The sequence below is a fragment of the Ictidomys tridecemlineatus genome, chromosome 8 (assembly GCF_052094955.1).
Source record: "Ictidomys tridecemlineatus isolate mIctTri1 chromosome 8, mIctTri1.hap1, whole genome shotgun sequence".
Classification (NCBI taxonomy): domain Eukaryota; kingdom Metazoa; phylum Chordata; class Mammalia; order Rodentia; family Sciuridae; genus Ictidomys; species Ictidomys tridecemlineatus.
This window is the reverse complement of record NC_135484.1, coordinates 82,280,764-82,294,948: the sequence shown is the minus strand read 5'-3', so window position 1 is coordinate 82,294,948 and position 14,185 is coordinate 82,280,764. Positions and strand designations below refer to the sequence as shown.

The window sequence follows — 14,185 nt, the reverse complement described above, 5'->3', positions numbered from 1 at the left end:
ATGGGAAGTCAGTGAGAAATTAGCTTTATGAACAAGGAAAATCCCCACATATTTAAAGAGGAAAAAGCAAAAAAAAAAAAAAGCCTTCTAAATAACCTATAAGCCAAGAAAAATCATGATTATTATTTTACAACAGTATTGTAATATACAAGGTATTTTATAAAGTGATTAAAAATAAATAAAATACTTTCATCAAGTGATAAAAATAATATGTAATAAAACATGTAGTTTAAAATTAAAGTAGTATCTAAAGGTTAAATGATATGATTAAAATGACATAAAAGTAAAAAAGCTAAATATTAATATGCATCCTTCTCAGGAGGTCAAAGAAAGCAAAATAAAGCCAAAGAAAATACAGAATAAACAAAATACAAAGAAAAAATGGAGTAGAGAGTAAAAAACAAAATGTAAAAGAGAATATCACATATATAATGAAAAGAAAAGAACTTACACTTCTTTTACAAAGCCAAACAATTTTTCCTTTGAAAATACTAACAATGAAAATGAAAAAAATCTTAACAGGTAAGATTGAAGAAGTAAAGAACACAAAATGAACCAGTAACTGGATTAAGAAAGGAAAACATTAAAGTTTTTACAAACTTGTATAAATATGAAAAAGATACAAAGAGAATATGAATAATGTTTTGTCAATAAATTTAAAAAATAAAGAGAACTAACTGAAGAAGAGACAATATAACTACATGTTGTAATCACCTTTAAGGAACTGAGTAAAGTCTCCACATACAGTAAAGTCTCATGGTTTAACAGAGACTTCTACCAAATGTTTAAGGAAAAGATTATTCCATTTTTATGAAAACTCTCACCATACTTGACAAAAGAAGAATGAGAAAAATATTCATGATCCAAGCTTTGTTGTGAAAGTAACAATTTTAAATAAATTATCAGCACATGAAATCTAGTGATATATAAGCAATGTAAGAGCAACTTGGATTTATTTCAGGATTGTGGGATTGTTTTAATAACTGAAAACCAATTATAGTAATCTATCAACATTAATGAATTAAAAGAGAAAATCATTTATATAATTAAGATTATATAAAAATCATTTTTATATAATCTTAATAGATATAGAAAAACCACAATAAACTTCTATATCTATTCATGATTAAAAATTCTTAGCAAATTAAAATTGGAATGGAACTTTTTTACTTGGTAAAGAACATTCACAAAAACAAAACAATCATAAAAAACTGAAATAAACACATTTAATGGTGAAATATTAAAAATAATCCCTTTGAAATTAGTAATTAGATAAGAATGCCTGTTAGAGTGATAACTACAGTTTCTACTAGATGGCCTATGAAAGGTGTAAGAAAATATAAGGAAATAAAAGTTTAAAGAGCTGGAAAGAAAATCTACATACTCTTTGCAAATGGTATGATTTTTTAAAGTTAGAAAACCTCAAAATTGCTACGGAATTTTCAGAATTAATAAGATTTTTTTCAGCAAAGTTATTGAATACAAAAACCAATATGAAAAAACCAACCACATTTTTACATAGAAAATGTAATAATACCATTTCTATTATCACAGGTTGTATAAAGTATCCAGAGAGGCATAAGTCTAAGATATGGATTCTATTTATTAAAATAATTGTCCAACTTTATTGAAAGATATTATTACAAGGCGAGATCTTCCATTTTCTGGAATAGGGAAATGAAAAAAACAGGTATTGATTCTCCCCAAAGTGACCTATTCAACACAAGTCCAATCAAATCCCAAGTAGCAGCTTTGGACATTCTACAGTGCACACACACACTTCAAAACATTATGTTGCACACTGTAAAGCACACAGTTTTATCTTTTAATTTAAAAAATGAAATGAATTTTGACGAAGTGTTTTGTGGAAATTTGCAAGCAAATAAAATTTTTAGAGTGTAATTTAGGAGAATTTAGGTCAGAGATAGCCTAAATGGTGTCATGGGAGGGTAACGAAGCAGGGAAACATGCTGTACAAGATGTTAATATTATTATAAATTTGTAATAATTAAATCAATATAGTTTTGGCTCAGGGTAACAAAATGGAACGGATGGGCTGACATGTTTATGACAGAAGGGCATGGTAGAGAAGAACTATCCAGTGAATGATACTCAATTGACTGTATATACTAAAAGTTATTTCTTCACAGCAGACACATAGACACAAACACAAGATTAATTCCAAGGACTTAAATGTAAAGGGCAAACCTATACACTTTTATAAGATAATATTGAGGAGTATTTTTTTGTGATTTTTGAAATAGGCAAGGATTTCTTAAGACAAAACAACCAAACCAAACCAAACCCTGAAGTAAAAAGGCTTATTTATTATTAATAATCCCTGTTCATGAAAGAATACTAGTAACAAAATAAGAAGATAAGCTACATCTGGCAAGCAGTATGGAATGGAGGTTCCTTAGAAAACTTGGAATGAAACCACCATTTGACCCAGCTATCCCACTCCTTGGACTATATACAAAGGACTTAAAATTAGCATACTATAGTAAACCAGCCACATCGATGTTTATAATATCTCAATTCACAATAAGCTTAACTGTGAAAGCAACCTAGATGCCCTTCAATAGATGAATGGATAAAGAAACTGTGGTATATATACACAATGGAATATTACTCAGCATTAAAAGAGAATAAAATTATGGCATTTGCAGGTAAATGGATGGAGTTGGAGAATATCATGCTGGTAAGTAAGCCAATCCCCAAAAAACAAATGCCGAATGTTCTCTCTGATAAGTGGATGCTGATACATAGTGGGGAGGGAAGGCATGAGAAAAATGGAGGATCTTTTATTGGGAAAAGGGAAGGGAGGGTGGGGATGGTGCATGGGGGCAGGAAAGATGGTGGAATGAGATGGACTTCATTACCCTAGGTACATTTATGACTGCACATATTGTGTGACACTACATTGTGCACAACCATAGAAACATAAAGTTGTGCTGCAATTGTATACAATGAATCAAAGTGCATTCTGTTGTTATATATACCTAATTAAAATAAATAAATAAATTTATAAAGAAGATAAGCTACAGACTGGAAGATGATATTTGAAAGACATGTAGCTGCAAAATATTTTTTAAAAATGCCTCTAAATCAATAAGAAAAGAAAGACATCCTAAACATCCTAGTAAAAAGTGGACTAAACACTTGCTTCTGTATTTTCTAGGAGGGGAAACATAATGGACCCAAAATATATGAAAATTCATTTAACCTCATTAGTTTAATTTATTTTACATCAATTTATAATGTAATAATATATTTAATTAGTAAATGAGCAATATAAATTAAAAACCTCAATGAGATAACATTTATAATATTTCATCCTCTAATATTATTTATTAAAAAATAACGTTAAGCAACACCAAGTGTAGGTGAGGATTTGAAACAAATTGTTCTCCAAGTTCTTTCATATGGTTGAAAATATCAAGTTCCTATACTTTTTATGAATGAATAGTATCTCATTGTGTGTATATAACAAATTTTTTTCATTGATTCAACATTGAGGGACACTTAGTTTGTTTCTATCTCAGCTATTGAATAGTGTTACAAAAAACATGGGAGTGTAGATATCACTTTGACATATTGGTTTTAGTTCCCTTAAATGTATACTCAATAGTAGAATTTATTCTGAAGGTGTTGGGGAGGCTTTTGATGTTCTTTTCTTTCCTTTTCTTTTTTTTAAGCAGAAGATGGTATATAGATAGCAAAGCTATGTGATATATTTATTTTAAAAAATCAGATTAAAACAAATCTCCTGGTGGTTCATCAAATGATGACCCACATATAGTATCTTTCCAGAAGGGTACTAATGCTTCTTCTTATTAAGAATGATATTATCCTGAATCATCTGGATAATATTAGTAATTATTCCATCCTAGATCAATGAGATTAGAATCATCAAAGATAGAACCTCAGCACTGGAGTTTTAAATGAATGTCGAAATGGTTACATGAAACCTTTTAGTCTGGGAAATAAAGTCAACAGAAAAGGAGACTGGCAGGGGAAGGTCTAATGGGAATTGGTGGTGAGTGTAGTTAATATCATAAGTAGAAATAACATTAGCAAAGACATGAAATTAATTTTCTCTGAAATACAAGAGAATGAGAAGAGTTTGTATAGATTCAGAGAAACTTTGAAGTAGAAAGGACAAGGGGAAGGAAGTCAAGTGACTCAGTCTTCTCAGTACGTAGGAGGAGGTGATAGGACAATGGCAGTAGTGGTAGTCATCATATCCATTTTAGGAGTCACATGTTTTGAACTTTGTTGTACCAGATGTCTCACTAAAAGCGTTAGCTCTTTTGAGGCATTCACTGCTGTTATTATTCCTATTTTATAGAAGAGGAAACCATAAGAATGAGTAATATATGAGGTTGAACAATTTGCCGGGATCACAGAGTGAGTGACAGAGTGTTCCGGGCAGAATGTAGTTCTGTGCAAGCCTGAGAGCTTTTGCTCTGAACTCTGCTGCTATCACTGCTTCTGTGAAAGACAGAAATCTGGAGGTAGACTCAGGTGATAGGAAAGGTTTGGGAATCTCTTTAGGGGACTAAGTTAAGGAATCCGAAGATGATAGAATTGCATATAGGACTCAGATAAGGTAATAGTGCATTGATTTTCTTCATGCAGGCATTCTATTTGGCACTCTAAAAATAGTTGGCAGCTCAGATCATAGAAAAAGTGAAAGGTAAAGTTTTCCCAAGTAGAATTAACGAAATAGAAGAGAGAGGTCAAGGACGAAGGTTCCTATCATACAAACAGAAAGACCACTGAGAATTGCTCAGGAGCCCATAATAGGTTCTAGGGTTAATGTGCAGCACACTGAGACCAGGATGGGCTGAAGAACTGGAGCAACTGCCTGAGGGATTGGATTATTCTGATGAGAATAGGATTAGATATAATAGAAGGAAGAAAGAGAAATCATTAAAAAGGAGTGTTTCAGAATTTGATATCTCCAGAGGCCAAACATATTGTGAACTTGAGGTGAAATTTTAGTGTTTAGATGAGGATGTTCTTATTTTTTTGTTTTAGAAGTTTTTCCCACTGTTTTGTAAAACATTCATTAGGAAAGTTACGGCCTGGAAATATGTGACACAATCTTAAGTAAATTACCACTAAACCGAGATCTTAATGATGGGCATTTAAAAAAAAAAACCATCATGATTTGTGGAGTTCAAAATATCACATCTTTTTTTTTCTAATGAAGAGTAGAAGTCCTAAGACAGGTACTTTCATTTCCAAGGTAGAGCTGAAGAACATGACCAGGTATTCTGAGATATTCATGAAAAATAGATGTTAGAAATGGCCCCAAACCAACCATCATCTGGTGGTAGCAGAGGAAAGTTGTTTTTTTAATTAATAGGGAGGCTGAGGCAGGTGGATTGCAAGTTCAAAGCCAGTCTCAGCAACTTAGTGAGGCCCTAAGTAACTCAGCGAGACCTGTCTCTAAATAATAAAATATAAAAAAAGGGCTTGGGATGTGGCTCAGTGGTTAAACACCCCCGGGTTCAATTCCCAGTACCAAAAAAAAGTACTAAAAATCATATTATTTTCATTCGTAATATTATATTGGACTGATGTTAGACTAAGTAGACACAAGATAGAACCGGATACTGCTCGGTTCTCAGCTTTGGTTTTCTCTCTCCTACCTTAAAAAATACTTACCACTTTCTGCCTTATAAATGAGCACAGTGCTCATCACCCAGAGAATATTAAGACACAAGATTAATAAAATTAGCTTGTGTGTATATGTCAGTAATCAAAGAGAAACGTATTAAAGCAAATGGTTACTAACATTTATTAACATGATCGCTGTGTACAAAACGTTTTGATGAGGTCTGAACTGATCCGAGTACAATGGGTTAATAATAATGCCATTGTGTTTCACAGTTCAGCTTAATTAAATATGACTTTTGTTTATTTATTAATGCAGTAAAAACCTTAGATGGAAAAATTAGCCCTATACATGTTATTTTCTGAATAGAGTTAGTCTTTCTGAAGTGAAAACTTTTTGTTAATTTTGAGGTTCTGACATGTCTTTGCAAAATTCCTTTTGGTTTAGCTTTCTTTAACCTTTCTCCTGGGGGCTATTATGAAAATAGATGCCAGCTGTGATGAAAATACTTAAGATGACTGAATAAAGAAAACTACGTTGGCATGAATTAAGATGGCTTTACAAAAGCACACAGAAAGACACCATTTCCTTGGGAATAACTGAATGTAAATGGGAACCTATTTATCTCCTGAATACAATCACATGCTTAGAAGCAGCATTGCTGTTCTACAGCTTTTCGTATTCTTCCTACACTCACTGTGGCTGGAAGAGAATCACAGCAGTGGGAGAACATTCTCAATAAATAATTATAGTGGTGCATGCTGCAGTTCCCAGCTTGACAGCAGCATTTCCATATTTGAATTCTCATTGCCATGGCTATGCCACTCAACCTCATCAACTCATTGTAAGATGAGCTTTGGCATGCAGTTTGCCTTGGACCCAGAGCAAAGAGCACACCCTCCTACTTTATTAAAATGGTTCCATCTGACTTGGTGCTCTTGTCTTGTGGGGCTGGAATCCTACCTAGTCTTGGATGAAAAGATCTCAGACAGTGAGCTTAGACTCCATGGTTGTTGAAAACTCTCCTTTGGGAGAGTTTTGGTCAGAACTCACATTTCTTCCTTTCAAAATTCTGCTTTCTGTGATTCTTAAGCCTGCATGACTGCAGAACTATCTTTCCGACCCTTAAGCAAAAAGTGGTAGTGTGGATAGAGACCTCAGGGATAAGGTAGTCTGATATTTCACAGTGCAGTAATGAGGTCAGCATTTTATCATGGTCAATAAAACATATATATTGAATTATAATATAAACCTAGAAACTATTGTAAAAAACAAACTTTGTTGTCTCAGGTGGATTATTTGAAAATAGCACAACAACTGTGAAAACGATTGTGGCACCAATGTACGTAGGATTTGAGTTTCTAAAGATAATTAGCATGCAAATCCAGTTGATCTTTAAGGTGGTTGCACCCTCATGATTGACAGAAATGGCCAAGAAAGCAGTAGGTCACGTCAGCCCTGTCTAATTAGCTTACACATACAAAAGTCCTCTAATGTGATCAGTGATACACGCACATGGGCCAAAAGGCAGCCATTTCTTTTTAATTTTAAAGTAAGTATATAATTGAATAGTTTCAGGTGTATTGCCACAGTTTGTTCAGCATCTCTAATTTACACAGCTTCAATTTTAAGAACATCTTTTCAGATATAATTGAGCAAAACAATCTGCCTTCGAATTTTTGAATTTCACTGTCCTGAGACTGTAGCTCAGACAAATTAGATACAGGAGCTGCACAGTTAATGCTACTGCCGTTGGGCAGCTATCTCAGGTATACAAATGAAGCCATGTTCTTTGTTAATGGAGCAACAATGAGAGAAAATACCTTCCTGGACAATTTTATGAAATGAGAGCATTTCCCAATAAAACAGGATTAGTAAGAAGTGGAGTATCTTCAAATGCAAATTTCCTGACATTTTCAGCCACTAAAATAATTATCCAACTTGGATGAACTAATAATAACTTTGTTAAAGGTTTCATTTAGTATAGCCAAATGTAATGCAAAAGGCACACACTAAGATAAACACCATTTCCATTTTTAGGACTTGCCAACAGTGGGTTTTCTCTTTTCTCTTTCTCCCACACATGGAATGTCACGAGAAATGAAATGAAATGATTTATATGAAAAAGAAAGGTAAGAGCACAAAGCAGTGCCACATATATCACATGGAACTGGCATCCTTGTTATTTGTCCAAAATACAGGAGACTTGGTGTTGATGAAGTGAAATAGTGTTTTGAAAATTTGAAGTATCTTTTTTGATGCTGAAACAATTTTATTTAATGAATGTTTTGAAATCAAATCCATTCCACCTTTGTGGTCTATGGAAAAACTACATTCAGAATCTCCAAAGAAAACTGGCAAGTTTTTAAATCTCTTTTGTTTTTTGTGTCTAGCGCAGTATTGTGTACATGGTAAGCATTCTTGAATCAAACTGGGAAAAATCACTGAAGGATGTTAGAAAACTTTTAGAAGCAATTTATCAATATGAATAAATGCCACAAAACTGTTTATATTGTTTTTTTTAAAGAGAGAGAGAGAGAGAGAGAATTTTTTAATATTTATTTTTTAGTTTTCGGTGGACACAACATCTTTGTTTGTATGTGGTGCTGAGGATTGAACCCGGGCTGCACGCATGCTAGGCCAGCGCGCTACCGCTTGAGCCACATCCCCAGCCCCTGTTTATATTGTTTTGATATAATAATTTTATTTTAGTAAACTTATGTTAAGTTTTGATTACTGATATATATATACCCCAAGCTATTTATTGTAATATTATTCATAATAACAGAATAATTAGAAATAATTAGTTCTATTTTGTTGAATATTTGGATAGAATAAATCTTGATATATCTATAGAAGGGAACAGTAGGCAGCCAATCAAATGATGTTTGTCAAAGCTAGAAAACAATGTAGAAATTCATATAATCTAATAAAACTGTAAAAAGCCTTATATAAAATTGTGTGTGTGATAGAGCAACAATCATGTAGAAAAGAAGCATACCTAGAAAAGAACTGAGGAAACACTGAGGTCCCCATGTAGATTATATTTGGATGGAAATACTATGGGTGATTTAGAAAATATCTCTTTGATTTTTCAAATCTGTAATTTTTAAAAAAGAAACATTTAAGTTTATCTAAATACTCAATTATATTATGCTTAGCACCTAGTTGTATTGAATTGAACCCTCATTTTTCTCCCCCAAACTATTTTCTATGTAAATATAATCATGACGTTTAATTAGTCAAAAATAAGAAACCAGTCTGCCTGAAGTACATAAACTCTGATTAAAGTAGACCTCACTAATTGAAATTAACAGATATTCACGATCTTAGATGCTTGTGTAATAAAAAGTCCAAAACTAATAACATGTTAGCACTTTTTATTATGCAATTAGAGCACATTTTTTGATAGAAGTTGGCATAAAACAAATTGTAATTTTTTGATGAGTTTTTAAAATTTAAATTGTTATATGTGAAATTATGCTATTTGTAATTATGTATAATGGCCAATATATATGAAAATAGAAAAAAATAAATTAGTTATTATAATTAAACAAACATATAAAAAATTGCAAATCTTATTTGCCTGGTCAAGTTCATCAAACAGACAAATTGGTTTGCCTCATTAGCTTAATCTTAGGATACTGAAATATAGTCATTTGTTTTTAATCAAAATGTTTTCATAAATATTATAGAGGGGCTAGGGTTATAGTTCAGTTGTAGAGAGCCTGCTGAGCACATGTGAGGCACTAGGTTCAATCCTCAGCACCACATAAAGATAAATAAATAAATGAAGTTATTGTGTCCATCTCAAATTAAAAAGTATTAAAACAACAACAACAAAAACCCATTATATAATTGATAATTGAAAAGAAAGGTAAATAAAGTTTTGCTTCATCCCCTATCATTTATATGTAACAGAACATGAAGGAAACTTTGAAGGAAACTTAATATGATCTTTTCCAGAAAAAATTTTCTCCCTTCAAATGCAGATTAAGAGAAATTAAGTATAAAATAAGTATAAAATTAAGTATAAAATAACTGATAGAATCACAGTTATTTTTGACTTAATTTGCAATACATATTTTAAAATTTTTTTCCATAGACATTTCAAAACCAATACTGTAATCAAAATGTTCATTGAGTGTTTTAATGTTATCCTTAAAAATGAACCTAACATTATTGATTTCAAGCAGCTTAAAAATATTATGTTGTAATGATAAGGGTTACTTTTTAAAAAATCAAGACTTTGACATGTTTTTTAAAAAATAAAACACATTATTTTTCTTATAAGCCTGTTTTGTGCCTTGGTTTCATTTCAAATTCAGGTAAAGCTTCACCACAAGAACCTATATTGTCTAGTTCTCTTCATATAACCTCAAAAACAACGAAGTTTCTAGGATTGCCATTATGAACACTGGAGATGAAACATGCTTGGCTATTTTCTAAGGGGAAACAATTCATGATTTAATTGAGAGAAGTTAGGAAATGCATTTTGGTCTGATCATAAATGTCTTAATTAATTTCAATTTTAGGTTTTGTATGTTGAGTTTAGGTGGATAAATGGGATTGATTTCATGGACCTACTAATGTTATTGATATTAATGATATGAATTTGCATTTTTTTATAATGGCAAAAAGGATGCATTAATCTCTGCTATTTTGTTAACACAAATCACATTTAAGATTGTGTAGTAAACATTAAATCATCATTAACTATCCTTTCTAATAATCAATGAATCAACTAACCAACTAGTTAATCAGTTATTATTCAGAACCTGCCTTCTATTCACCCTCTAAAATTTAGTAGTAACTTTGTTGTTTCTGAATATTCACTTCTATAAATAGATTTTATAGATAGACAATTTTAAAAATAAAGAAATGTTTAAATAACTTACCTTTGTTTCCTTGAACTTGAAGAAAAATCCAAATAACAAAAATAGCCCTTTTAGTTTCCAAATACATTCTGGCTTTTGTGTATTGGTAATTCTGAAAATTACAGAACACCCCCAAATTTCATTAAAAGAAATAAAATGACAGAAGTATGAAAAAAAATAATTAAATGTTGGTGCCAGCTGAGTGAAAATAACCTTTTTGATTTATCTTTATGAGGGTGCTAATTTATGAAGAGCATGCAGCAGTGTCTGTTTCTGGAATAATCCGCTGATCTTCCACTCAGGTGTAATCTCTGCTTACGAGCCAGCTGGAGGAACCTTTATCTCATTAACCTTCTGGAGGAGCATCTGTCAGCCCAGCTCTAGCATTTTAAACAAGTGTCCACAGGCAGACTTTTTTTTTTTTCCTAGTTATTCACCTGTCACAGTGACATCGAGAGCTAGGAAAGTCCCTTCAAATATAGAAGAAGGCTAGCAGTTGGGGTCAGATGTTTTCCAAAATGACATGTCCAAGAATCATTCATAGAAGGAGCTTAATTGCTATCCCTGGAAGTATATGTTTATTCAATGTGTTATTATCTACAGATAGCAAAGCTGCTACCATTCTATGTTCTGCTTTGTAAATCACTTTCTATCTGGTATTACATACAGATGGGTTTATTTTTGGTTAAATTCTGGTTTCATTTTAAAAATCTGTTCAAGCACAGAGTTCAAGGAGTCTATTTTTTTTTTAAATCATGAAAAATGTGCCTGCCTTCTCTTCATCTCTCCATTCAAAGGAATTCTTTTTAATTCTTTAATTCTTCTAATCTTCTGATTTGTAATTCTAAACAGTACACTACTATTACTATTTTGGGGATGATCACTTTTAGGTATTATTAGATAAGGGAATTGAGAATATTTTCCTTCTACACACCCTTTTTACTCAGTATAAGGTCTCAATTGTCACATCATCCTTTCATCTTTCTCCCTCGCTATCAGTGTATTTTCACTTTATTAAATATTCAGTTTTGCATTATAGTGACTGCATGCATGTTAGATATATCCGAAACATAAAGCATACTGCAATTACTAGTATGTATTGAGCTCTTGTGTTGTGAAAAGACACTGTTTTTAGAGATTTCTATAGATTATCCATATATGTATCAATACAACATACAAGGTAAATGTACTATTATCTCTGTTTTACATTTGAGGAAAATTAGGTATATGTGGCAGAGTCAGGGGTTGAATTCAAAGAGTTTGGTTCAAGAGCCTACACTTAAAAATTTTTTAGTTGACATATAGTAATTGAATATTTTCTGGGGTACAGTGTTGGTATTTCAACACAAGTGTATGATATATAATGATCAGATCAGAATAGCTGGCATATTAATTACCTCAAACATTATAAATTCTTTATGTGGGAACATTCAAAATCCTCTCTACTAGTTATTTTGAAATACATAATTATTATCAACCATGGTCAACCTACCGTGTTATAGGATATTAGAAGTTATTCCTCCTGTCCATTTGCACTTCTGACTATTAACCATCCTTTCCCAGCACTTTTTTCTACCCCTGCCTCTTCTCAGCTTCTGGTAGCCACTATTCTACTCTGTATTTCTAAAAGATCTATTTTTGTAAGCTTCTACATACAAGTGATAACATGTAGTAATTGTCTTTCTGTGCCTGGTTTGTTTCACTTAACATAATGTCTTCCAGGCCATCCATATTGCTGTAAATGACAAGATTTCATCCTTTTATGAAGAATTTATACTATTTTTTAAAAATGTATTCTTTATTTTAATTAGGTATATATGTCAGCAGAATGCATTTTGATTCAGTGTATACAATCACAGCACAACATTTTTCATTTCTCTGTACATGATATAGCATCGCACCATATGTGCAGTCATACATGTACCTAGGGTAATAATGTCCATCTCATTCCACCATTTTTCCTGCTCCCATGCCTCCTCCCCTGAACTTATACTCTCAACAATTAAACTGCCCCTGATGCCTTTTGCAATTTTCTCATATTAAAATTTTTTCTTCATTTTCTGAATGAAAAACATTAAATTATCCCCACTTATTACCTTACATGTGTAAATTTTCTCTTCATGTAGTTAAACACTTCAGATTGTCTTTCCTGGGGCTTTTAACCCCCTCCTCTATGTATTGTTTAATTTCTTGTCATGGTTCTCAGCAGTCATCTGAAGAATTGCACTTACAATTATCTTGGGGCTTTTCCCACCTCTCTCGTGTTATTGAATCCTGCGTGTTCTGTACTCTGTGTTGTCTTCTTTCTTAATCTCTTCTTTTAGCAGAGCACATGCTCTGGTGGATTACTGAAAATTCATGGTAGATAAATTTGAACATTCTTGTTTGAAAATGGTTTCCATCTACCCTTATACTTGATTGATAGTTTGGCTAGATAGAGAATTCTACATTGGAAAGAGCATTCACTTTGAACACTGAAGATATAGATATTTATTATAGAAATTCCAGAATTTTCTTACTTTTGTTTCCTTTTTCATTGTTTGTTGTGGCTTCACACTTAAAAAAACTTTCCTTTAACATTGTTTTCTTGGGGTATCCATAAGTAGCAGAGGGTAATGGATGTTTGGCTCTCATCTTTAAATTCAGATTATTTTGGTAATGTTTAAAGAAAATTATTATCAAATTGGACTAGACTCATACTTACAACAGTGGGTCTGAAAGTGAGCAATGCATTACATGGAAGATAAATCTGTATTTAGATAACCATATCTAGGAAAATGATAATGAGAGTGCAATAAAACAGATGCATGCTTATATGTAAACATTTCTAATATGTATTTGAACAGGCTGGAAAGGCGGCAGGAGCTATGAAATGCTTCTCTTTTGGTTTGCTGTATAACCTTGTGTGATGCTTATGTTTCTTACTCCGTTGTGAAATGTCAAGATTTTATCTCTAGAAAAGAAAGCAACAATTTCAATTTATGAAAACAATTTCCACTTCATAGTCATCTTAGTGAAACATGTTACTTCAAGAAAACTGTAGTGTAGACTAACTTGTCCTTAAAAAATATCCTATTTGGTAGATATGGATATAAGGGTATTTAATTTATTTTAAAGTGACAAGTATTTAAAAGTTCTTGACAGCAGCATCATATGCATTTTCCCCATTGTTGATTAAAAACTTGAGTAAATAAAATGTTGATAACTGCTACTTAGGAAGCAAACAAGATTGGTAAACACTCATTATTCTTTTTTTTTTTTTTTTTAGAGAGTGCAACCTGGGTTTGATCCTCATTATTCTTTAGATAATGCTTTCTGGGAACATCAGGTGTTTCTCTAAGTACTGTTGTTTAATTATGGGTCACGGTGGTTAATCCAGAAATGCTTCTTCAAGCTGGTTGACTGTCACCAGTAGTTACATGTTCTTAATAAAGGAAGACTTTTCCTTTAATTTTCGCAGAATTCCAGTGATGCATTTAAAATATACAAGGTAAGGTGAAAGGTTAGAATGTCTTCGTAGACACATTCCTTCATTTGAGATTAGAAGACATATAAATGAGATATGATTACCAAAATGTATCAGATAATATCATAAAGAAACAATTTCATTTTTTAGTTAAAATAGGTACAGTTTTTTGGTTCCCCTTGAATACCCAAATCTCAATTATGTACTTTATATGCA

At 32.1% G+C, this 14,185-nt stretch overlaps 1 protein-coding gene across 2 annotated transcripts in view; it reads right to left on the bottom strand.

The window, feature by feature from the left end:
• Positions 1–10,786, bottom strand: part of Impg1 (interphotoreceptor matrix proteoglycan 1) — a 134,249-nt gene extending 123,463 nt beyond the window's left edge. For both annotated transcript variants that reach the window (XM_021720219.3, XM_040282982.2), the window contains exon 1: positions 10,525–10,786. In XM_021720219.3, the coding sequence (XP_021575894.2) occupies positions 10,525–10,591 (67 nt within the window). In that variant the 5' untranslated portion in view covers positions 10,592–10,786. The remainder of the gene's footprint in view (positions 1–10,524) is intronic.
• Positions 10,787–14,185: the final 3,399 nt, after the last annotated feature.